The sequence below is a fragment of the Haliotis rufescens genome, unplaced genomic scaffold (genome assembly GCF_023055435.1).
Source record: "Haliotis rufescens isolate VD_foot unplaced genomic scaffold, xgHalRufe1.0.p SCAF_6, whole genome shotgun sequence".
In the NCBI taxonomy this organism is placed as follows: Eukaryota; Metazoa; Mollusca; class Gastropoda; order Lepetellida; family Haliotidae; genus Haliotis; species Haliotis rufescens.
In genome coordinates, this window is record NW_025964334.1 from 45,989,631 (window position 1) to 46,016,042 (window position 26,412).

General features: G+C 41.7%; 2 protein-coding genes across 6 annotated transcripts; one reads left to right on the forward strand and one right to left on the reverse strand.

Annotated features, from left to right (window-relative positions):
* Window positions 1–4,125: 4,125 nt before the first annotated feature.
* Window positions 4,126–17,647, reverse strand: LOC124142925 (tektin-3-like). 3 transcript variants are annotated; one of them, XM_046511644.2, is made up of 10 exons: window positions 17,500–17,647; window positions 7,653–7,802; window positions 7,199–7,377; window positions 6,818–6,903; window positions 6,470–6,607; window positions 6,095–6,165; window positions 5,470–5,613; window positions 5,140–5,362; window positions 4,644–4,798; window positions 4,126–4,532 (listed from the first exon to the last, which is right to left on the reverse strand). In XM_046511644.2, the coding sequence occupies exons 1-10, from the start codon at window positions 17,568–17,570 to the stop codon at window positions 4,301–4,303; spliced, it is 1,449 nt and encodes a 482-aa protein (XP_046367600.2). In that variant the 5' UTR covers window positions 17,571–17,647; the 3' UTR covers window positions 4,126–4,300. The 3 variants fall into 3 exon arrangements, with proteins under 3 accessions (XP_046367600.2, XP_046367602.2, XP_046367601.2); XM_046511646.2 differs by lacking the exon at window positions 17,500–17,647 and adding an exon at window positions 17,084–17,138; XM_046511645.2 differs by lacking the exon at window positions 17,500–17,647 and adding an exon at window positions 10,996–11,135.
* On the forward strand, window positions 11,296–26,142 carry LOC124142926 (tektin-3-like). Of its 3 annotated transcripts, none has more exons than XM_046511649.2 (10): window positions 11,296–11,418; window positions 20,592–20,765; window positions 21,224–21,402; window positions 21,965–22,050; window positions 22,593–22,730; window positions 22,991–23,061; window positions 23,525–23,668; window positions 23,884–24,106; window positions 24,228–24,382; window positions 24,781–26,142. In XM_046511649.2, exons 2-10 carry the CDS (start codon window positions 20,593–20,595, stop codon window positions 25,010–25,012), a joined length of 1,401 nt encoding a protein of 466 aa, XP_046367605.1. In that variant the 5' UTR covers window positions 11,296–11,418; window position 20,592; the 3' UTR covers window positions 25,013–26,142. The 3 variants fall into 3 exon arrangements, with proteins under 3 accessions (XP_046367605.1, XP_046367604.1, XP_046367603.1); XM_046511648.2 differs by lacking the exons at window positions 11,296–11,418; window positions 21,965–22,050 and adding exons at window positions 18,052–18,200; window positions 21,649–21,734; XM_046511647.2 differs by lacking the exon at window positions 11,296–11,418 and adding an exon at window positions 18,053–18,200.
* Window positions 26,143–26,412: the final 270 nt, after the last annotated feature.

The window sequence follows — 26,412 nt, forward strand, 5'->3', positions numbered from 1 at the left end:
TATATTCCTTTTCTTGGTTTATGGATATAAGATTACTCAATTGTGGAACAAAAATAGAAGTCTTTTAAAACTAGTTAAATCTAGATAACCCTTGAGTCCCTCTTGCCTGTGTCTTGGCGAAAACACCTAGTGCCGCTATTTACAAGGGAGATTACTCTTCCAGCTTTAACAAACACTATTTATCAAAAGCTTTTTAACTAACACTTAGTCACTGGCAGAAATTTTGGGTCAATGATGGGTTCAGTATATCAAATGTATAAATACGAAGTTATATTTTTATATCCCAGAAACAGCTTGCAACTTTTCAACAATGCAACACAATATATTGACTGATATAAACCAAAGTATGTCTTTGTCTCCTTACTGCAGAATGACATACACAGCGTCTTGGACCCTCAGCTTCCCTCTTGTTTGATCCAAAACGAATCGTCCATTGTTTCTCTCCCCTTCGTGATAGTAATACCTTCAGTCGACTCTGGTGGTATGCATGTCCCAAAAATAAAGCTATCTTATTTCAAAATATATATCTGCAAAATAAAAATAAATAAAATCCAAATGGAACCCCGAAAAATCCTTAGAGTCTAATGCCAACTTAAAATTACAAAAATCATTTCTATGTTATTTGAAATATATTATTAAGAAAATCCTTCTTATCACCATGATCTTGAGACGTATTCAATGATAAACCACTGAAGTTCAGGGCAACATTTAGTATACTTAATTTATCAAATTGCATTGTAAATAATATCCATCGTAAGCGTGAAAGTTACGCTGCTAAAAATGTGCTGAAGAATGTCGTCAAGAATTATGCGAGAGACACTATTACAATCAGGGACATGCGCTTGTCTATAGTTTTGTTAGGCTACCGACCATGGATAATGGTAATAAACTTTTCTTAGTATATAAGGGGTGCAAGTCATTAATTACCTGTTATCGCGATAAATTAATAATCAAATTTAAAATATTATTATCACGTTGAGGGACAAATGAGGGTCACAGGCCGAAAATGGCGTGGCTTTGTTCCCCAAACCTCAATTTTGTTTCGTTTTGGTAAGAATTAATAATAGGATGTTTGGTGAAGGACTCAGGATATCTTTTCAGAATGTGTTTTTCTAACATATACCACGACTTATAAGAGGATAAACACTGCCATGTTGTCTGACTGTAGATAGGTTTTGTGACCTTTACAACCACTGGGTGTAACCATGTAGACAGGATCTCATTTGGGTTTGTGACTTGTCCAGTGATCACACTGAGTATTGGTGCTTGGGGATACAGTTTACTATTTGTGGAAAGTGGTAGTTACTATTTGTGAGTGTCCCATGTAGATGGGATGTCTTTAGGTGTGTTCTTCCTTTCTTTCTCAGTGATATGTCACTCAACCAGGTCTTGCGTTCCATGTAAAGAGTAGACTTGCTGGTTAGAATCCGTGTTCACCTGTGAGAAGTTCCAGCTGGTGACATTTCAGAGAACTTGGTTTATTTCAGTGTCCATGGTGTAGTAAATTCATGATGTTGTAAATAGAACTGTAATATAAATTACTTATATATTCAATGCCGTTAACATCGTTGTTAAAACCTTAACTTTAATAAAGCTTTAAGTCATTTGTAATGTTGAACCTCGCTGAATCTGATGATCATCATTTCCTATTCTTGATGGCGAGGCTCGTGTCCATCTTGGAGACCGAGTTAAGACTCCTAGGGTTTATCTCGATGGGGGACTTACTGTGGAGTCACACATTAACAAAATCTCCAAGATGTGCAGGTGTAACCTTCGCAACATTGCCAACATCGACATCTTCTTACAGTAGAAACAACTCATATCCTGGTGAAATATTTAGTACTTTCAACACTTCTCTGCTGTAATAACATTTCTATCAACATCTCAAAAGATTTCATCAGTAAACTTCAGTGTGTTATTCAAACAGCAGCCCGCATTGCAGCCCGATCTGGTTTATACATCACTGGATTTTTTTCCACGTATTCCGATTTAAGAATGATATTGGATGATACATAAAATCTCACTAAAAACACTGGTTGATATATTTGATATCAAAAGACACTCGGGTGAGATTCTGTATATATTACACGACCGCTCTGGCTGCCACAACCGGCAGGGATGAAGTATAAAATCATCTCACACTTACCTATGCTATAAGGATACAGTACCTAGTATCTCTCGGCGCTCTTGGAGAAATATACACCTTCAAGATAGTCCGTCCTGATGACAAACCTCTGCTTAAAATCCCGGCAACCAGGCTGAAGTCAATCCGTGAGAGAACTGACAAGTTTTGGGCCGCTACACTATGGAACCAACTGCCACTTGAACTGAAACTGTCAGCCACTTTTCCATCTTTCAAGAGTCGACTGAAGACATCCGTTTCAGAAATACTTCGGCCTGACTTGAACTGTGATCTTCATGTCATGCATCAGTTGGGTTAACTCTGTAGCACCATGGGCGTCCACTCGTGAATAGCACTGACCCCATACACACGTTTAGTTTACTGACCTTTGACATTACAACATTCCACATTCACAGTTTGATTTCTTTTTTAAAATCGTTAGGAAGGGAAGCACCTTCGACAGGAGTTGGGGTTAATCGAAACAGTATTTGAGTTATAACTGACGGAGACACACGTGGACCAAGAGCCACAATAAACGCACGATTCCATGGAACAGAATATAATTTCGTTAAAGAATCACATATAAAAACTGCTCAGATATGAACTTTCTAAACACATCGACCAAGTGAATTGTTTGACAATTAACATGTTCACACTTCTTTGCTTTCAATGGGAACAATACTATTATGGAAGATTTAACGAAAATAGTTTTAACAGTATTCCAGTTATATCGCGGCGTGCCAGCTTAATGTGGGAGGAAAGCCCGAAGTGATGCAGGTCTCAGACGTTTACCACTTCGGTGAAACCCACGAGCACGGGTATGGTGCTGACAAACCTAGAAACATAATACGGGCGAACCGGGATTCGAACCCACAATCATAGGTTTCTGGCGTGCCCAAGGGACGCAATTCTGCACAGCGAATAGCGGCGCCTTGGACGACTGGGCCATCCGTGCCCCCCAATATGTTTTGAGGAAACACACAATCACCATAGTAAACACACTGTAAGAGCGACGACAGCAACCATTTTCTCCAGGTTAGAAGTCAAGTGTTTAAAACCAGTTATGATTTGTCAATTTGGAGGTCACTGTTTGGGTCATTCACTTGTAGGTTCATCGGGTACTTGACATCAAGAGACTTCATACTTCCCCAGGTCCCAGTCAAATTACACACCTCGCTTGGGTCTTTCATTGATTATGTGAAGGCGAATAATGATTGTTTGTACCGATGACAGTGGTCAAGGTAACTGTCGCTGTCTATCACTTATGAATTACGATTTTGCGAAAAAAATAGATAAATGTTGAGAGACACGCCCATTCATTTTCTTTTCTGTTCTCACACTTCTTAATGCAGAATGATGTTCACTTATTACTGAACCAAGCTCCCGTTGTAAGATGATATGTGTGTTAGACCACACAGCTTTGTTTCCATCTAGAAAAATCAAGCCTTCATTTGCTTAAATTGTGGTCAAAATCTTTTAAAGGCAGCTCGAGACTTTCTGTTTCAAAGTAACACTGTTTTCCCAACGTGAAGCCACGCCACTAATCTAGAAGTGTATTTTAATCTAGAAGTGTTATTGATATATCGGGATGTCTGTGGCGTTCTGGTTTGAAGTTTGACTGCATTAGGCATGTGTTTTTCCAAGTCAGACGTTATGTGATAGTGACCAAGGAAGGCAGAGAAGTATTAGACGTTTGCTCAAGGCACGTTTCACAAAGTGAGTGTAGTGCTATCGACTATCGTTAGTCGACTATATCGTTAGTCTGTTCAAGTATGGGAGATGCGACCGTAGACGATGTATCTGGCACAGGGAGAAACCTGTAGCTCGGACATGTGGGAATTTGATCGCTGATTTCCAAACATAAAGTAATTAGTATTACTTTAGCTGCTCGTCAAACTTGAAGCGGACGAGCGTGAATGAATGACCAGTGTAGTTTACTTTTAGTTTCAGGGAATGATCACAACGGGTTATTCAGTCTCCCAAAGCATATAACAAATCACATATTGTTTTATCACATTTTATTTGATAAACATGTTCAACTAACAAGGTCAAAAGACCAGGTCGGTGTGATAATTTACAATGTACTTGCTGATGTATAACAGGTTAACTAGGACTCAGGTGAGTAAATGCTGATTGACTGACTAGAGTCGGTTTATCCTTGGGCTGGTGTGCACGTCCCTAGCAGGTAGGCATCTGGAATATGGGTCCAACTTTGGGGTCCATGGGGAACCCTTTCCTCATTCCCATACACCACTGGGAGTCGATGCGGAGACTGTTGTCCTTGACGGAGATGTCGTGTTCTAGAGTGGCCTTGGTCTTCATGAGACGCGCCAGAGACATCTCGGAGGACTTGAGACGCTCCTTCAGGATGCGGACAGACTCGCGGATCTCGCGCACTTCATTTTGCAGTCTGAAATTAAGGAGAGGAATATTTGTCATTTATTGAGATTAGGATTAACATTATCTTTTTTCATTTTTTTAGTAAAGATATGTAGTGTAGTGTTAGAGGAAATATACTCACGAGATCATGACGGGGTCGTTGCAGAGCTCCACGTTAATCCTCCTGGTTCGCTCGTCAAGACGACTCTGGGATACCTTCATTGGCGCCTCCTTGTCCTTGATGGCCTTCCTCAGCAGCTCGATGTTCTTCTCCATGTCAAAGATCTCCTGCATGGTCTAGAGGAAGAGGGAGAAGAGGCATATATAGATATACTGTATGCGAAGGTCACGTTACCTGTTTGGTGTATTAGGTGATGAAAACAAAATTGACTTTATTTCCTGTTTTCACATCAGGCAGATTTATTCAACTTGTCGCCAGCCATTGTGACATAGTTAATGCAAGTAATGCGGTAAAATCCGAACATTTGAAATTCAAGCTATTTCAAAACCGAATATTGTACCAGACAAAACTAAAAAGGAATTGTTCGCTCTGACCGAGAAAGATCAATATATCAGTCACGGCACCACTGCAGAACGACAAATATTTCCCTACTCAACTGTGACTGAAAGCAACCCACCCTCTGCAAGTGAGCCTGCAGTTTGTTTCTAGCGTCTTCTGACTCTCGGATTCTGGTGTTGAAGTTGTTGTTGACAGTATTGAAGTTGCTCCACATGTTGGTGGCGCACTCACGGAGGCAGGTGTCAATGGCACCGCGGAGTTTCTCCGACGACGCCCTCTCCTTCTGGGAGCGGGAGATGTTCTGTTGGGTGTACTGCGCCCAGGACACGGGGAGGGTGATTCTACAGAACAGAGAAAACCTCAGTAACAGATATTTCACTCTGAACAGTTGGGTTGAAAGGACGTCTCAAGCGATGTGTTATTACACGTGACAAGATATTACACTTACGTGTTGTCGATGCTCTCAATGCCGGGGTAGTAGCCGATGCCGCCAGTACTGTTCCTGAGCTGCTGCATGCGGTCATCCAGGTTCTGGGCGTGGTGTTTGTCCTTGGCGTCAATCTCCAGAGCGTGCTGGGCAGAGCGGTTCATCCTGGTGGGGAGAAGGTAACCAGTGAACCACGGTGATTGATACCCCGGAGGTACTGACCCCCAGAGCTAACGGTAAAATACTACCTGTCATATACACAGCTGTTGAAGAGGTTGTCAAATTTTGTTTATGATCCCAAGAGTATAATGGGGCAGCATCAATCCCTGGCTTAGGATCTTATCGCAAAAGAAAATTGTCCCCGAAAATCCTTGGAAAAACTAATTACGCTTCATATTGTTGAAAGAAAAAGAAATTGTCTGCCACAAAACTATATTTTTGCAATCTTGCTATGTGTTTTTTTAGAAACAAATTGGGGATCGAGTGCTTACAAGGTACGTCTTCCATGATTGCGTCTCACCGCTAAATACGTTATGAACACCTGATTGAACTGGACTTGATTACTGACGGGGCATGATAGAGCTGTAACATTGCTCACTACGGCGTAAAACAACATTCACTGCTTCCTATTGTGTAAGGCACTCACTTGATCTGGACGAAAGCCTTCTCCAGGACCTGCTTCATCTTACCCTGGCACCTCCTGATGACGTCAACTTCCTGGCAACACACAGTGATGGACAATACAGACATGGTACATGCAACAGAGGTTCCTAATTCTTTGATGGCATAACTACACAGTGGTGCGTCACACAACGTTAGTTATACAGGTGTCTATATTACACTACTGGCAATGACACTAGCATGCAGACGCTAATCTACAGGTACGTTGAGGGGGGAGTAGTTGACTCAGTGACTGTCACGGTGACCCGGACTTTTACTTGCGGGCTGGGTGTACCGAGGTGAAATGGGCTATAAGACGGTTAGCGTCTGGATTATCTTGGCAATTGGTTCACAGACTGACCTTCACGAGAGTCTTTTCAACTTCATCATTGACGAGGTCAATGCCCTGCCTCTTCTCCCTGTGCATGAGACACTCCTCGGCCACGTGCAGGGGGTTGGCGGTGTCAGATAGAGCCTTCTCCAGGGTGCGCTTGTACTCCTGGAATATATGGGAACATCTTTATGTGCGATTCAAGGTGAAAACATAGAGGATGGGTTATCATGGCCAGTTTGCCTCATCGTAATAAGACTTCAGTTAAAAATGATAAACAGGTGGCCATCTTATCAACACAGCCTCTCAATAGCTTAAGGTGAACAAGGGACACCGCGCACTCGGCATCACTCGGCATCACTCGGCATCATTCCTCACCTTCAGGTTCTCAGTCTCGGTGGCCATAGCGCTGATCTCATTATTGAGTTCCGTTTTCCAAAAGGCGATGTCATACACTCGATCCCCTGTTAGGATAAAAAGACAAAATATAAAAATGTTTTTTATCAAATCTCATGGTGGCACTTTGTGATAACTTGTAATATTACATGAGTAAATGTGAGAATGTAAAGTAAATGTCAATGTGTTTCAGTTTGGGGATCAACGATCCTGCGTTTGTAAAATACTTGTTTTTTTATTGATAACCGATAACCTAAAAAGTGTCTGCAGACAGCTCAGGTAAACATGTCATAGACACGAAGGTAAACATGTCACAGAGACGTCGGTAGTCGGAGTGACGTAGTCTACCACCATCTGACTCACCTAGCCTCTTGGTGACGTCAGTCTGTCTGTTCCTGGTCTGTGCATCCGTCTCCTTCACAGTCTGCCAGGCATCAGCACGCACCCGCTCGGCGAACGCCCTTTCCTTCTCAGACATACTGAAGTTGACGTTGTTGGAGAGGGACCAGTCGGAATGGGTGTAGCGAGCGTTGACACTGTTGCTGTTAATTTACAAGTTGATAAATAATTAGTTATATGGCAGCTGATGAACACGTTGATAAATGAGTAGGTATGTGGCGACTAATGAGTAAAGGTCTGCCCAATTACATAGGATAGCACCGTCCGTACGTTCCCTGTGTTCAGCCGGAGATGGGCGGGCTATGTACTGTGTGGCTATGCTGATCACGCATGTATCGTTCATTAGAAAGGGAGTTACAGAGCATCAAGGGGTACAGGGGGAATCAGAGACAGTTTAGATGTGGGTAGATGTACTCACGTGGCTGGGTTGAAGTAGGACCTGGCATGGCCCCCGCCTGCTGCACCCAGATGGCGGGTGATTGTCTTGTCGGCGACATAGGGTAGAACACCCGTCATTGGGGTGGCACTGGGGGTTCGGACAACGGATGGGAAGTCGTAGGAGGACATGCTGGAGGGGGGAAATGGTGGCATGGTTAACATTGAAGAAATTAAGGTCTTCTCACATGGTTTAAATATCAATAAGTTTCATCTTGAGGTGATAATACCGCAAGGTGGACATAAGGAAAGCCGTCAGAAGTGGGAACTGAACTGAACATTGATACATTGTCTTTTATCAACTCCAGCTCCGTTTATGCAAGGATAGGCACATGGATGAATGAACTCTTAATCACGTGTCGATCGGAACGCTATTATTTCTCCACCTGATTTCTACCCCCAACTTTCAACCCAGATCGGATTACCCTGTACTGGATATCAAACTTGGTAAACTGCCAAACTGGTAATCGCATGAAGCGCAGCCGGGTGTGAAAACACCATGGCTATAATCTTAGTAGAGCCACGGAACCCAGCGATGTGGAGACTATCACCTCACCCTTGCTGTTTCACTGCCGTGTTTCAAGGTCACGAGCAGGTCAGTGTCTTGCCATGCATCGTTGTCAGTCCCCCATGACGTCATGGCCACTGTTTCTATAGCAAGTGTCAAGAGTACCTACATAGTTGAGTCATTTACTGCGGAGGTAATCACTGCTCAACGAGTAATCCAGATTTTGTTCCTAATTATTTAAGATCAGGATTACCGGATAAGCTGCAAGACGTTAGTGGTAAATTGTTGACAATATTTGAGTATTTGTATTGTGTTGGATACAGCGATGTTCAATCGCTTGATCTCTGATAAACTGAATATGATCACTCGTATCGGTTTGGTAAAACAGTTTTGAAAAGGATCACATATTTACAATCAATTAAACCGAAACACACATTGTAAACACAAGGATGTATGTCTACAGAATTGACTCGGCTCTGCCTATCAACATTCACTGTGTGTGCCATTCATTATATTCTGCGCGGTGATCAGTTGGCAGTAATAGCTTTACAGCTGGTAGTGCTGGGTAGGAGAGCGTGTATTTGTGATACGATTTGCTACTTGTTGGGATATTAGAGCCTTTAACTTACGTAACTACCTGCTAATAGATCATACACTCGATGAAACATTAATACCGGGGTTGTAGTATAGACTAGTTATGTTACAGGCGACATTAGTCAAAGAAGGCCCATTGGAACATGGTAGAGAATGAGAGTTACCTCCCTTCTTGACGTGGGAGTTGTGCCAGGCGGCTCTCTTTAGTGGGTTCACTAATTCTAACTACCATTCCCTTCACTTAACAACAACACAAGATTATATACATAGTTACCAGCGTGTGCATGTCTTCAAGTGGGTTTGTGATAATGCCGCTGTACATTATTCAATATTGTTAGGAACCTGATTTACTAACGCTAGATATTTTTTATGGTCTGAGTTGAGTTCCAACAATGGTCCGACTGACTGACTCGTGCATTCTGCAGTCAATGTTTGTATTGGGGCTACATAGAGTAAACCGATCGTACACGATTGAATTGTTGAGAATGAAAGCCAGGGCAAGGGTTAGCGCTAATCCGTGACGAAATGAAATGAGAGAGATCTAATCTGGCGGAGGTATATTGTGAGTCGCTTCGACTTGAAGTGATCAATGCACTGGTAGCTCGACTCTCGGAGACAGACTGTGCTGCCGTTATAACACCGGAGACTCAGTTGCAGGAATCTTGAACTGAAATGCATCAGTTAACATTGCCGGGGTTTCCTATTATTCGATAATATCAGAGTGCCGGGCGTTAGAAAGATATAAAAAATGATATACTTTTGTGATATATTCCCACCCGGTATACAATCTGCCGATAATAATGATGATACTAGTGCGATCAATAGCAGATCAATGTGATCACTGAATAATTCACTAAGTATCGATGAGGCATTTCATGTTGACATCTCTATCGCTCAGTAAACGAGAAGGCGTATTGATTCTGTTTGTAAGAAAAGTCCTGGACCTGTCTTCAAAGTTGCTCTACCACTTAACAAACTTGAGAGGCCGTTTAAAAAAAAAATGCTTTACTCCGCAAGTACCACGTGTTAGGCCCAGCTGTCATTATCCACTTTACTTTTGTTTGATAAATATTTAGGTTTTGTGACAATGTAAAGAATTAATTATCTAGGTGTGGGCTATACCTAACTGTGACCATTGTCCTAGCGCCGAGGTGACCACGGGACATATGCCAAGTGTGATTGACCACTAGTATAGCTCTGTTGTTAAACCAGACCCCATGTCAACATCGATCTAGGTGATTGCTTTGAATTTAGCATACACTTGCTGTATCTGTAGAGATGATTCCAGGGGGAGAATGCGTGGGGGGATTTGTATGGGTCGTGTGTAGTCGCCCGCTGCGAGCCGTCCCACCCCACATCAGATATGTGTAGCACTTGATTAGTGGCAACAGATGGAGGTTTTATTAACATTACATTAAACCGGTGTAATTATTTTTTTGCAAAAAACACCAGTAAGATGGAACAAAATATTTGTACTATTGTGCCATGTGAAATAACGTTACTTACCGAAGAGAAATATAACATTTATCAAAATATTGGTTTTAATTTCGTATTAATTTCTTTAATATTTTCCCGTAATCGTAACTGTTCGATAGACATTTTACATTAAATCAAACCAAGAATAGTTAGGATGATAATCTAGGTTCCGTTATATACCCTCCGTTCCGTAGAGCAGTCTGGTGCGAGCTATGTAACGTCCACCCTCAGTCGGGGTTGCATAGCAACGCCAATATCTGGCATGGAACTCAATGATAATAATAACTTTTTTTCAAATGCTTCTAGATGAACTATTTATAGTTCTCATATAGATGAGAGATGAAAAAGTTGATGATTAAACTCTATCACATTCCTAAAGCCAATATACTGACGATATACGTACTGGGATTGCTAATTTCACGGAGGCATCAGGATGCAATAACTCAAAGATGTTATAGGCACCGACGATGTTCTTGGAATAAATCACTGAATGGGTACCCTTAGTCTGTCATACAGACCCTGAAGCAAATATACCGAATACAGCCCACATACTAATACTAGGCAAGTCTAGATTACTGCTGCATTAGGAAGAAAGTATCATTTCAGATACTTGAACCCCTCGCCAAAAATGTTTCAGAATATATCTAATTTTTAGAATGATCCAATAAGTGAGTTATACAGAAAAGCTGTAGGTAAGTTGGAAAGTGTCAAAACGACGTTCAAGGGGTAGCTGGTGACCCTCTCTTACCTTGCAGGCTACAGGTTATCCTGAGTGGAGACTGGGACTTGAGAGAGTGGGTGCTGGAGACAAACAGGCCCACGTTTATATACCAGGTTTGGAGGCAGAGTTACCTTCTTATCCCCTAGTCCACTTAACAACAGGCCTAGCTACACCGTCACTGCGTGAAATCTGGCTTAAGCAAAACAGTTGATATGGGATTAATTCAAATTACAATGCATTTTAATCTCTCTCAAACATGGATAATACTGTCGATGTCCGTAACATGGCGTAAGTAACAGTTTAGTGCACCAAGCCAGGCATATCATTGGCCCCCGTATAAATAGCCTGCGATATCGAGGCAACGATCTAACAAAGACCCAGTCCGCCAACCAGCTAGTCACACTAACGCTCTGCACCTTACTTCGTCAGTCGCTACCGTCTCTCTTCCAGGTGAGTTCAACTCGCGTTATTATTCTAGATTTTATTAATTATTAATTTTTGAATTATGTTATGCATAGAAACATATTGTAAGGCACCATCCACTTTGTTAGATATAATGACAGGTCTTCATTTGGCGCCACAGACCCATAGCAACAAGACGCCATGTCGTTAGCAACCAAGGCGAAGTGATATATTTCATTTGATAACTTTTTGTAACTACTTTAATTTATTGAAATAACGATGTATTCCTGTTATAATTATTTCGTATGTCTGGAATTGGGTAAGGATGTTTTTGCTTATTTATATTGAAACGATTATGTACATTGCTGGTGTAAACGTATGTTCGGACTGTTGGGCGCGAGGACGATCTCCCGCAGGCCATACAGATAAGGTGGCAGTCGACGGGTAGAACGTTGACAGTAGATATATTAAATTTATATTCATATTTACATTGATCTCTTCCGAGACGCAGTCAGATACCATGAATACCACGTGGAAATCAATGATTGAGTGACCTAAGATGATCTAACTTCGTTTTATCACTGTCATGTATGGGTGCGGCAACGAGATCTCTCAAGATTGACGATAGTTTTTTAAATGTCAAATGTCATGCCTCCATGTCAAATGTCTTGTGAAATGTCATGATTTCACGTTCACAGTGATATATGTAATACTACGTTTTCAGGGCAGATATGTAATGTAAGCGAATATAATATTGTATTACTGACCACGGCTTGAAAAACCACTTCAATTTCCTTGGTGATTCTCTAAAGCCAGTTTTCAACTGAGATCACTATCACTGATTGTTCAGTACATATTCATGAGAGAGGGGCCAATAATTCACACAATAATGTGTATGTTGGCATTAAACCTGATGTTTATATGATCAACTAACACAGTAAATCAAGGTCTATTTCTGTTGACTGGTCGTTTGTCGGCCATCTGTGAAGTGGCCGGATCTCCCGGCAGAGGATTAAGTTTATTTGTTTTTGGGACCATACCCGTCAATAGCATTATTGATTTCTGTGATCAATACAACAATAGGTTATCTCCCTTACATAATAGCGCCAATTGTCTCGTGCTGATTGCATGTGATACACGAGTGACTGAGTACAGAGCGGACATTCAGTCAAACGTCGATATGTACAGGTTACAGACACACGTCATGTCTGACTAGTCTCAAACCCACCCCAGACATGTCGCCGTATCTATTTGTGAAATGTGTGCATAGTGTTGTCAATAATTAATCACAAGATTCATGTTACATCGACGTTTCACTGCAATCTAGATAACCCCGTGGAACCATAATATATACTGAACAAAAAAGTTAGGGATCAAGGATACTTTGGGGGAATGTGTTTTTATGAAATTGTATGCTTAGTCTTCACGACAGAAAATATCCACCCAAATAACAATTTTTGTTCAGTCTGTGATAAGATAGTACGATAATGTAAATTTCAAGGAGAAGGTTTCCTTACTTGAATAACTTTTTTGCAATCAATTTAATTAAATATTGAATAAAACATATTTTTAAATAAATCAAATCAATTTGTGGACTTCAAATACTTAAAAAATCACTCGTACAATCTACGTCATATATGTCTGTATTATAGATGTAAATATATGTTAGTTTAAATATAACACTCCCTGTTGGCTTGCATCGGATCTCAACTATCAAATCCTTTCCTGCGTGACCAAGTCATGTTTTCTTACAATATATATATAATATTCGTCTTTGAGCAAAGTCAGTCCAGAATGTTTTATTCATGCGTTAAACCCGATCAAAAGACGCAAGAAAGGTAATCAATCAAATTACAAATTCTTAAAGCAGACAAAACGAAACAGACCTAGCGAGTAGTGACTACGTGCGTGTGCCTGCTGGGCAATACAGAACTAGGGATGAGGGCGACATCGAGCACTGGTGCTGACAGTAAACAAGTATATATTGCTGATGAGGTTTATTCACCTTACCACTGTGCTGAAAATATGTATAGAGCAAGTACTAATAATCACATACGACATTGAGAGTTGCAGTTTACGAGTGCTTCCAGTAATGCTGTTTTCCCACTCGTTTTATATCATGCACTTAGACTGGGGTTATACCGACCTATAGTCACCTATAGAGACGTCACGCTTCTGGTATAGTTGATACATTGCACAGGCAGGAACACCTCTTGGTCAAAGTGACTTGTTCCCGTGAGCCTAAGACAAACAATAGTCGCTATATGGCTGAAATAATGCCAATGTGACGTTAACTTTTTAACTCACTCACCAGACAAACGAAGTCACAAAAGCGCAGTTTAACAAGCAACCCACACACCCGCCTACATCACGGCAGTCACTCCCATCCGACCCCCACCCGAAACTCATTTCCAACGCATGTCGACACCAATTACAAAACGTGCTTCTTTCAACGTTTGTTGACAATAATATTGTTAGATGTAAATATACTAATGCGGTGTTAAATCGATTAGTTTTCAGTTATTGATATCAGACATGGAACGGTTCAGTTAAAAAATAGTGTACCCGAACGTGCTGATCATGCTATTCCGTAACACACGTGAGGACAAATATTTAATCATTAATCTATAGTTACACGCCTTTGTACAGCAGAGCCGGGTAGTTTAACATGGGGTTCGGTCACGTCATCCCTCGCAGCCAGGTAAAGGCGTGCGATTAAGCAGTGAATTATAGACACACTAGGGTAGACATATGGTTGTTGAATCACCATTCAGATCGCGTGAAAGGCCGCTGTTTTCTGTCAGTCCCGGGGACAGGTCCCCTCCCAGTGGGTGACATTCGCCGTGAGTACAGCGTCACGGAGACAGGTAACACCGAGGGTCGGGAGTCCTCTACACACTACAACACGCCCTTCCCTGGCGCAGTTCAGGGCGCTGACAGCTCTATTCATAGCCACAAACCTCGTTTACAAATGTTGGCTAAGGCAAGCAAGGTTCCCAAGCTGTGATACCTATCTATGAGATTTGCATGGAATAATAGCAACATATGCTGTGTTACAAATAGCCCGGGATTCATAAGGCTAATATGTAGTTATACTATCGAGCTGACTGCTATAGTTAAAGAGTATTGTTGCATTGAGCTATTGTTCCTGTAGGTGTGATTACATACGCCCTGACCTTCTGCAGAGCGCCTGTGTTGCTGAGATTACGGGGTCTATTGTAGACGACAACGCTAACCGCTTTTGGGTCAATTCTCTGTGACCGACGACTATAGGAACGCAGGTGTAGATATCCAAATGGCACATGTATTGTGGTTATTGTTTAAGAGCGTGAAAGACCCATGTAGTATCTCACTTGGGGCCAATATAAACCTGCAATGTATTACTGGGTTTGTTCAAGAATACACAGCCACAATGCGACGGAAGCACGTACAAATAAGTCATCGTCAAGGGATTGCCTTCTAAAACCGACATACAAAATGGCTCACAAATGGTCAGTCTGGGAAGAGGGTATGTCTTCTAACAACGTCTATATGCTGTGAAAGGGTAAACTGGTGTGAAATAGTAAAAAGGGTTGAAAGGGTAAACTGGTGTAAAATAGTAAAAAGGGTTGAAAGGGTAAATCGTGTGAAATAGTAAAATAGTTTGAAGGGTAAAATGGTGTGAAATAGTAAAATGGTTTGAAAGGGTAAAATGGTGTGAAATAGTAAAATGGTTTGAAAAGGTAAAATGGTTTGAAAAGGTTAAATGGTTTGAAAGGGTAAAATGGTGTGAAATAGTAAAATGGTTTGAAAGGGTAAATGGTGTGAAAGGGTTCGTCTTTGAAAGTTAACTATTGAGAAGAATTGATATTTCTGTTGTAGGTATTACAAACGAAGATCAACCTGTCCCTAAAGACAACGGTTAAAGCCGCAGTCAATCCCTACCGTTATGAATTAGTAAAATTGGTTAATCTGGTTAGCCATAATTCAAGTTAGCCATACTGATTGCTTTATGTCGTACTGGTATTGAGAATACTTGGAAGTTTTCACGTGGATGTATGGATAGGCTGAGAGTCTTGCAATACTGTATATTTAGCAGAACTACCATTGATTATAACATGAACAACGATTCGTGTAATGCTATCACAACTGATTAAACACACGTGTAGTTTACACAAAGCTAGTCACTTTCTCGGAGTTGCTATTCTACCGGCAGTAGATGGTACATTATGTATGTGAGTGTGCCCCAGTGGTAGCCGGTTCGCGTGTCGGGAGGTGTATTGATCTAGTGATCTAAGTCGGTGATTTGTCTCTGCACGCTGCCAGGGGTGAGGCCGCATCAGAACACCCTCGCGGATCTATGAGTGAATGATGACTTCCGGTCTGCCCCAAAGGTGTTAAAATGAGGGTGACGTGTACCAGAAGGACACGAGAATCTGAGCAGTTCATGGAGAACTTCATGTTGGCAATGTGTTGGCAGAGTGCTGTTTGGCCAAAAAAAATAAACAAACAAAACATTACTATGGCACTGTTCGGTAAAAGAATCTATTTTGAAATAGTTCAATAAAGTAAAACAATGATAGTTCGCCTTTTTACGAAAGAACAATCTCTCTTTGCGGAAACTATGCCGCTACAGTTGCTTACGAGACTGAATTAGTTTTTGCTTCCCGAAAAAAAAACGTCGAGGTCTCTGTTCAGAAAAATAATAATATCTCTTTAACGTACAACGTGTGCGTCCTATACTTGTACGGGTGAATGGTTCCCTTTGGTATTGTGATACACATGTAGCTAATGGGCAATTCATTCAAATCAAGGTTTTGTTTCGCGACTAGGGACATGGGTTGGGGATATCTGCGTGAGAACAGTTCCTTAGAGCATCACACTCAGACCAACTGTCAACAAACCGCCACGTCTCCGAACAAGGGCGGCGTGTACTGATTATTGCTCGTTGAACCATCAGCCTACTCGGACAAATTAATACTGTAAGCCTTCATGATTGCAGTACAAACACTTACTGCTGTTCAAGTGCTTCTGAAGCGAGGTTACGTGTCAGCAGGGACCTTGTGTCGCGCTCGTAAATTGTATCATATTTAACTTTTCCCCCTTTGGTCATGTCAAGGGCAGCTGAGGGTAACTGAACGTCCCTAGGATCCTATATTCTGTTACCTGGGTACCTATACGTGACGTACAGCCACTCAGATTAATTAATCAATCACTATACCCTTGTCTTGAATTATGATATGTTCAAGGATAGCAATCGATCACACGTTCTTAAAGATCACAAGCAAATATAAGAAGGATTCCTGGTGAATTCAACCAGAACAAACCAGTATACACATCTATAAAACAAGTATCAATTAAAAAACTCAATATTTGAATATGAAGCAAGTAAAGATGCTGGGTTGTGTAGGTTGCTAAGGCAACCGGCTCCCATGGGTCTCGCGGGGGGTCCCAGCAAACCAACTGGAACACATAGGGATGCAGGGAAAGAAAACAAGTTTTATCTCTTATGAATAGAACATTAATTATATACGAGACGTGACAAAAACTTGACAATACACCATACGTGTCATCTTTCGCTCATGTGACATTCGAAAACGACAGAATAGTGTCTTGTATGTCTACTTAACGACCTTTCTTATCTGAATACACACATCTATCAGCCTTCACTATAGTGTATACATGGTCAATGATAAACTACATCTTGGTGAATTTCAAGACATTTGATTATTACCTCTGAAATATGCTTCGTCCTTCCACACATGTATCACCATGTACCTTACAGAGGATCGCCCACGGTGGATTTGATTTCTCTTTATCATGTTTGGATATAAGAGGCTCACAACAGCAAGGGAGTAATTAGACAACGTTTCTGTTTAATTTTTCAAGCCAAGCTAGCAACGTCGTTTGTTGCCATGGAGTCGATTGAACACTTGATCGATACACGATAGCCAGCTATGTTGCCGTGTTCCTTACTACCTATATATAATGTATCGCATCATGGTACTCACAAATGTCTTTTTTTTATTATAAACAGTGTTTGTTTTTTAACCACAAAAATTAAATGTATATCTACTTAGAGAAATCATTTCAGAATTTGAAGTGTTTAATTGAATGAAATGAACCATAAAGGAAAGTTTATATACTTACGATAACGTGTTCGTGGAACCTTTACGTTTAGTTCTTGGAGGCGATGGATCAGAGATGACTTCCCCTCGCATGAATCATTAAGCCTTCATTAAGCTTTACCCTCATCGAAACTATACTATTTAGTAGGCACTGTTCCATCCACCTAGGGCTTTGCTCGGGGTAATTAAAAGTTTGACCATTGTAGTGAGGTATCAGTTTGACGTTTCGAGTACATCTCCAGGGCCCCGTGCCGTCCTATCTAGAGATATATGACATGTTGATCTCCCTTCTGGCAGAGGCAAATAAATCATGCAATACTTTATCACCTCCCCCAGCAACATACGGGGAGACGCGGGAGACGCCGATCTCTAGTCTGGAGAGCTGACGTCACTTGAAAACGATCAAGATATTGTTATGTCAGGTCCCGATGAGCAGATGGCACTTGGGCAAAGGGCGGCAAATATTTCGAGAGGCCTGAACTTATGTAAGCTGCTAAAACAAATCTGCTTACATACTTCATTATTTTTAAAAGCCACTTTCACCGGAAGTGGAAGTGATATTGCGCGCGCTGTTCACGTGACTTGTTGCTAGGAAGTCTCTATGTCAACATGGTTGCTCGGGTAGATTAGGTTTGCAGACGACAGAAGCATTTTGTTTGAGCACAGCGGACCACATCAGACGTTGTGTTTATATTGCTTAAGTTATTCAGCAATCATGAGCCGGTGAGTCTTTCTGTCACTCATTGTAGTATATGGCAGGTATTGCCAAAAGCCAGTTGACCATTGTGCTAGACTTGGCATCAATGGACATCAGTATTTGATTTCAACATATTACCATTGGCGATTGATAGTAGTTACATACAACGTAATACTCTGGTCATATCGCCTTGACTTCATTATAATATTGTAGATGATACTTGATTGAATTTCATGTGTAAGAACCGACTTCTGAATTTGACTCTATACAGTAGACAATACCATTGCCATTGACGGTGTTTGGTGATGAATAAAACAACGATGTGGAAGTCGCGGCTGATGAAGCTCTGGCGTCAGATAAGATGATGTAGATAAGGATGTTGTGAGTGGATGTATCCATGGCGTCCCTCGTGACATCTCATGCAGTGGTGTCTGTGGCTGATCGTCAAACATTCTGACATCAGCCGACCAGTCCCGTGCACCAAGTTTGTAATTATCATCTACAGATACAGGGGGCAATATCTGTGGCGTCAGTCGCAGACCGACCGGCTTATGTACATAGGATAGAGTTATGTATACCACCTGACTATGTGTGTTCCTGGTGTTGAGTTGAGGTTATCCGAGAAATAGAAAATATTTAAAATGTGTTATTCGAGAAAAGGAAATACTTCAAATATGTTATTCGAGAAATGGAAAATACTTCAAATGTGTTATTGGAGAAATAGAAAATATTTCATACATGCCATTCGATAAATGAAAACACGGTGCTTTTTAGCCAAGTTGTTCTACATAATGGACATACTTCAAACATTTATATACTTGACCTCATAATTCACCATGGCCGTGTAAAATAAAGTCTGTCCTGAATTGACTTTTTAAATGTATAAATAATTTTTGACAACACCAGTCATTGAACATTAGCTCAACCAATCCGTGTTCTAGCTGTGCTAGTATCGAACACAACCCCGGGGCCATTGCACGTCACATCAATTGCCCTGTGACATTATGAAAACAGCGTGTGCACTTATTGTCCTATGTGCACATCCACGTTCTGGTGGACACATACTAGGGCTTGGTCATGGGATCTCCCTCAACATGGCACCAGCCTGGCTGTAGTCGCCAGTGTTGAGTTGACGGCACAGTGATGGCGCCTTGCATGATGGAATTAGACAAAACAATCAGTTTGACGTTTATTATTTGACAACACATGTAGTCATGATGCTAACAAAGCAAAAGTGACGTTTTAAGGCGTTATTTTTAATTCCTGACTTATGGATCCAAAATTTCAGACAGAGGAGGAAAGATTATTCTGTTGACTTATTTCGTAATTGCAAAATCTTTAAAGCGGGCCAGTATTTGAAGGCAATTTCTTACTTGTGATTCCCCAAGACGTTTACTTGCATGCCATTTCTTCATTAGGTAAACAACAATGGATGAGATTGAATTATTATTTTTTTAGGTTTGACTTCTAACACTATGGTATTTATTCAAAATAACCAATTGATTGACATTAAATGCAAAAGCCTAATATTGAAAGTGGAGTGTGCTGTATCTCGTTCCCTATCGGCATGATGGCCATCCATACAGATAAGACATGTAATATACCTTTTTGGGTGTCATAAACCTTTCTTGGTGTGTAGAACTGACACCAAAGTATGGCCCTGGTTAACCTGTTCATGTCTCCATCATGGAGGACTCGTTCGTGATAACTGTGTCGTTTGAACGTAGCATGGTCTTAAAACGTCACAATGCACGGGCACGTAACATCAGTACAAGAGTAATCATGCTGTGTGAATACATTCGATTTGATCGATTAGCAGACGTAATCGGTACAGGAATAAAATAATTACAGAGGAATAAAGCGTGGTTGTGAGGCAGTCAGTGACTGTGTCAAGTGGAGGTATTGAGAACACTCAGGCAGCAATTGCTGGCTGTAATTCTGGTTATAACAATGTTATCAGCTTGGACTCAAGCGGTGTTATGCCGGCTTAAGGACTTAAGTTGGGTCAATCCTGAACAATTGTCCAACCTACAGAAATGTCACGTCTCAGTAATCCCAAGGTATTGGACTTACTTATTGTGTTCACAAAAAGCAAATTACTGATACCTTTGAAAATTTAATAAAATCTGGTTGATTTCTGTAGTTTAAGGCGAAGCAATCTCCTCTTCATCGGCGTTAGTTCCGTGTATGGCAATTGCACGTCTGGGGCTGTCGTAAAAGTCAGAACCTGAATTTGGTAACTGCCTTCCGTTATTTGATGCAAGTATTCTGTTGGTAACATTCAGGTGCTTTGTGTAGTTGTATTTGGGAGTACGCCGATTCCATAATGTGTACTGGATGAACCATGACATCTTCATTATAGCCCCGATGTGGTGTTCAGATGTTGTCACTGTATTTCATCCCGCTCTTGCCCCCAGCATGTCCTACTACGACTATCCCGCCGTTGTGCGCACGCGCAGTGCTACCCCAATGACAGCCGAGATGTCCAAGCTTCTTCCTTACGTCACTGACAAGACCATCTCCCGCCATCTTGGTGCGACAGGCCGTTCCATGGATATGGGCCACGCCAAGTCCTACTTCAACCCAGCCACGTAAGTACCCAACCCTCAAGCCTCACCCCATTTCAGTCAAAGTTTACCAGTACCCTATCCTCCCATCTTCAACTTATCCGATCTCAATAACTAAAAGCCACCCCTCCATGGGATATTAAACGGCTCTACGTTAAGCCCCGGGGTTGTCTTGACCAGGCGCCGACGTCATCCCACAACTGCATCCTTTAGTCTGCAGGATCTGCTGGGTTTAAGTTTAAGTTTTAGTTTTGGATGTGCCCGTACTTGTAGTCTGTACCAGTGCGGTAAGCGTCAAGATCATGTACCAGAATGACGTTACTCCTACGTCAAGTAGATACCCTGTATAACTGAACTATTGTATCAGTGTTAAACCCATCTTTTGTATGCATCCTCTTCTCGGCCTCACATAGCCCGGCCAAAAGACACGCTATCTGTCCACCTGCAACCAGTGATATGTTTGAATGACGTGTTCCTTACAGCCGCAGCATGTATTCCCGCTACTCTCACAACGACTGGTCCCTCTCCAACAACATCAACTTCAACCTGTCTGAGAAGGAGAGGTCGTTCGCCGAGCGGCTGCGAGCTGATGCGTGGAGGGCCGTCAAGGAGACAGACGCTAGGACCAGGAACAGGCAGACTGACGTCACCAAGAGGCTAGGTGAGACATGGGGCCGGCCTGCCCGGGGGTAGGGACATCTTGTCAAGAGGCAATGGTCATGTAACTAACGACTCCTTTATGATTAACTACTTTGATATTCATATTTACCATACTATTTATAAAATTCTTATAAAAAAAACTTTACTTATCTTAGATAATGATTAATTTTTTGTGTAAAATGTATTGCTACCAACACATGGGTGTAAGTTCTGTGGCTCACGCCTTCTGGCCGCTCTGTTCCTGCAGGCGATCGGGTGGTTGACATTGCTTACTGGAAGAGCGAACTTAACAAAGAACTAGATTGTGTGGAGAGAGAGACTGGTAGTCTTCAGGTATACAGCCACATATGTGTGGCGCTTCTTCGCTCATTGCTAACTTCTTACACGCTTCTCTCTACCTTTCACTCATACACATTCAAACATATGCTCATGTGCTTAGAAAACAGATATCAAACCAGTGGCTAAGCCTATATATTTTATGACTCAACGATATGCACATGCGCAGATGTTTATTTTCTCGGTGTAAGATGTAGTTGACCAATGGTGTTGTTTCCTACTACCAGGGGAGAGGGTGTATGACATCACCTTCTGGAAGAGCGAACTTAACAATGAAATTAACGCCATGGCCATCGAGACTGAGAATATGAAGGTAATGTCGGTCGGCTGCTGCTGTCCGTGTGTGTGTTCGTGTACTGACCGTCAAACCAGGAGAATCATGTACAACAGATTTGTCAATGTGTCAATGTGTGTCTTTGATTTAGGATTTCCGTTAGAGCCGTTGTAGATTTACTTTTCTAGTTGTCGTTTTTTCATCTTCAGGATAGGCACGTAGATTTTCTTTTTGCAATCACTTTTAATACAAGCTTTAACTCTTTTACCTTCCATAGCCTCTATATGACAATATACTAAATTTTAGTATGTAATCAGATACCTATATTATACATCAAGCCATCCTTAGATATTACCCCTGACATAATCTATACATGATCTTATACATTGGTAGTAACGTATATACGCAGTTTTAGCCAAATATTATATGAACGGTAACTATCATGTTCTTCCAGTGTATTGTGTAAAACACAAATATCTTTACCAATTTTTATCAGTTATTGAGACTGTGAAGTAACAGGAATTATTCCTGTGTATATATATGATGGCGCACTAGTTACCCAGCCCACACGTGTGTCATAGGAGTACAAGCGCACCCTGGAGAAGGCTCTAGGTGACACCGCCAACCCCCTGCACGTGGCCGAGGAGTGTCTCATGCACAGGGAGAAGAGGCAGGGCATTGACCTCGTCAATGATGAAGTGGAGAAGACACTCATCAGGGTCAGTCGATACAAAACCAAACATAATCAATAAATTTCTTAAATTAAGAAGCAGTTGCCATCATGAAATATATAACCTTCCTATACGAAAGCTGTATAAACTCACTTTTGTCTCACTATGTTAAGAGAATATCATGGAAGGCACAAAAGAGGTAACCAAATAATGTTATATGTAGTTGTGCATCATGTACACTCGTCCAAGGATTAGGAACCTCTGTTGCATGTACCATGTCTGTATTGTCCATCACTGTGTGTTGCCAGGAAGTTGACATCATCAGGAGGTGCCAGTCTAAGATGAAGAAGGTCCTGGAGAAGGCTTTTGTCCAGCTCAAGTAAGTTACATAGCCCTGAAACACCTCAGCAAATATACTGACTTTGCATGTGTTTGTGATGGGTGCCACGCCTTTCAGCGAACCCCTGGTATCATCACTATTTGATAGTGATTCATAAACGTCATACTTATGATATTGTTGGAATCGAACAACGGACTCTGATTTTAGAGGATACTTCTAATGGGTATGGTAATCTCTTTATTTACAGTCTAATTAGTTGTACATGACTTAACTGGAGTTGATCAACCTGTAGGCCCGGTTGTAACAAGGGATTCATAATGCATCATGGATGAAAGACCATATATGTCGCTCCTGAGCAGCAGAACAAAGTGTGTTGAAAGAAGTATTTATAAAAGCGATTGTCAGGATGGACGACCAGATTACTCCCTGAAAAAAGACTGGTCAATCTTTGACTCTCACTGTCTTGTACTGCAATGCTTCACTAATGTCTGTTCCTCTCCAGGATGAACCGCGCTGCCCAGCACGCTCTGGAGATTGACGCCAAGGACAAACACCACGCCCAGAACCTGGATGACCGTATGCAGCAGCTCAGGAACAGCTCTGCCGGCATAGGCTACTACCCCGGCATTGAGGGCATCGACAACACGTACGTCCACTCTCTCTTTGGACTCTTTCGCCATGACCATGTGATTTTAATTTTACAAAAGCCTCCCTTTCTCTTTTCCCATGACAAGAATATCAACATAGATGGTTGCTAATAAAGAAACACTTGTAATATGACATGTAAAGACCTCTAACTATAAGCAATGGACACCGCGTAGTATACTGCTTATTTGTAATAAAGCCCTCTTGCTTTCCCAGCCTTTCCATTCCTGTGTCCTGGGCACGCTACACGCAGGAGAACATCGCCCGGTCCCAAAAGGAGAGGGCAGCTTCCGAGAGACTGCGAGGCGACATCGACACCTGTCTCCGCGCATGTGCAAACGAGATGTGGAACAACTTCAACTCGGTCAACAACAACTTCAACACGAGGATCCGTGAGACTACAGATGCTAGGAACAAGCTGCAGGCTCACTTGCAGAGGGTAAAATGTTATATACATTAAAACTATAGTGACTCATGTCATAAAAGATGGGAGATGTCCTCAAATGTCTGGGCTGCCTGTGATGCTCCATGTAACCCCTTTCTTCTCCCTCTTCCTCCAGACCATGCAGGAGATCTTTGACATGGAGAGGAACATCGAGCTGCTGAGGAAGGCCATCCAGGACAAGGAGCTCCCGATGAAGGTCGCACAGACCCGTCTTGACGAGCGAACCAGGAGAATCCACGTGGAGCTCTGCAACGACCCCGTCATGAAGTCGTGAGTACATTTGTAACATGGAACCACTCTGGGATTGGGGAGAATACATCCTTAGGCTAATTCCATGTATTTCAGAGCCTCTTTTGACTTGCTGCTATTGGCGTCAAACAAAGGGATATTTACACGACTACTGCAATATCTGAAGGGGAGCTGGATTAGCCCCTTGCTAAATGGTGCTTTAATGTCTTGTGACCCCACCATGACCTTGCTGGAACCTTGCTAAAAGTGGCCTAGTCCGAACAACGAACAATGAACATACAAAATCAGTTGTAAGTTGTAACATTAAACATTTAGGGGATAGTCTTTCTAAAGTTTGATTGCTGGTAACACATGTATTGTAATCAGAGCGTTATTACCTAAGTTACGGCGCCCCTCTTGAACCTCCGTTGTGTTTTCAGACTACAGCGTGAGGTGAACGAGATCCGCGAGTCTGTCCGCATCCTGAAGGAGCGTCTTAAGTCCTCCGAGCTGTCTCTGGCGCGTCTCATGAAGACCAAGGCCACTCTGGAACACGACATCTCCGTCAAGGACAACAGTCTCCGCATCGACTCCCAGTGGTGTATGGGAATGAGGAAAGGGTTCCCCATGGACCCCAAAGTTGGACCCATATTCCAGATGCCTACCTGCTAGGGACGTGCACACCAGCCTAGGATTTTCATAATTGTGCTCAATTTCTACCCAAGGAAATTTGAACAATTTGCATCTTGTATCATACTGCACTGTGACAGACTTAGGTCAGCTGACCGATTTGAAGGATACGTGTGAAAACGTATTGTGTTTTTGCAAATTATTTGGTACTTGTGAACATGTCTGTTTTCTCACGATATATTATGTGTAATGCCCTTCAACATCTTCTGTCCGCAAGCTTTTATACAATAGTCCGGTAGTGGAGGTCACCTACTCCACTGAAGCGTGTGATAATCTGTATATACACACAATTACTGTGATATATGAACACATAAGTAACCCCAGGAACCGGTACCAATTCAGTGTTTTGATTTGTTGTTTTCGGGCGAAGATGAATCTAATATATTGACTTTATATTTTTTTTTAAATTCTGAAATAGTTTATTACCAGAGAGTAAACATGTGTCTTTCATTGTAAGAACTGCATCTTTCCTGTCTTTGTTTTGAAACATGTTGATTTACTGTATCCCCTAGTGTGCCGTGAGTAGAATATTGCCCAATCAAAATCAATCTTAGTGTATGCTAGAATATGACGCTTTGTAACCAACCCAAGTCACTTACTCATACCATCATTACAATCTGTTCAGAATTTGTTTAAGTACACCGGATGAGTTTAGTATTTTGTCCAGGTCAGTTTTCTAACAGTATTATGCCTACTTTAATCTTGCCAACTAAGAGGCCTACACGACAAACACAGTCGCAATAGACACCATATTGTCTTTCATGTATTACCATCGACATTGACCTGCTCCAGGGGAACAAAATGTAAGACCCTGCCGTCTTGCTATGGACATCCGGTGACTTATGCGCATGACCAGCTGACATGCGCAGATACAAATTCTGGCTTTTCGATCATTCCAGTTATCAGACCGCATCAGTATTACAGTTTCCATTCAGTGACTATATGTTTCAAGGGCTAGCGTTTCACCGAATTGTTTATGTTGATGTTGTTTTGTTGGTTGGTATTTGTAAAATATTATTGCTTGGCATCTGGAGGTTTGTAAAATATCCATCCCTGAAAACTCTTGACATTTGTACAGCTAACGTTTGCACAATAAATTTAATTTATCAGAATTATTTTCTTGTTCTTATTTGTGTACCTTTCATTTGATTTGCATTTGTTTAACAACTTGTTTAGACAAGGAGACAGGCATAGTAGGTCGTAAAGATGTAAAGACACACCCGTGGGTATTTTCTGGAACAAGTTATCTTTTAAAACAAAATCCGAGCTGCCTCTGCCACCATTTTGGTGACCTCACAATGTCACTACAACTGGACGCCACAGGTCCATTACAATACCACAGGTAGCAGATGATGACCATATAGCAATACTTTCAAAGTATA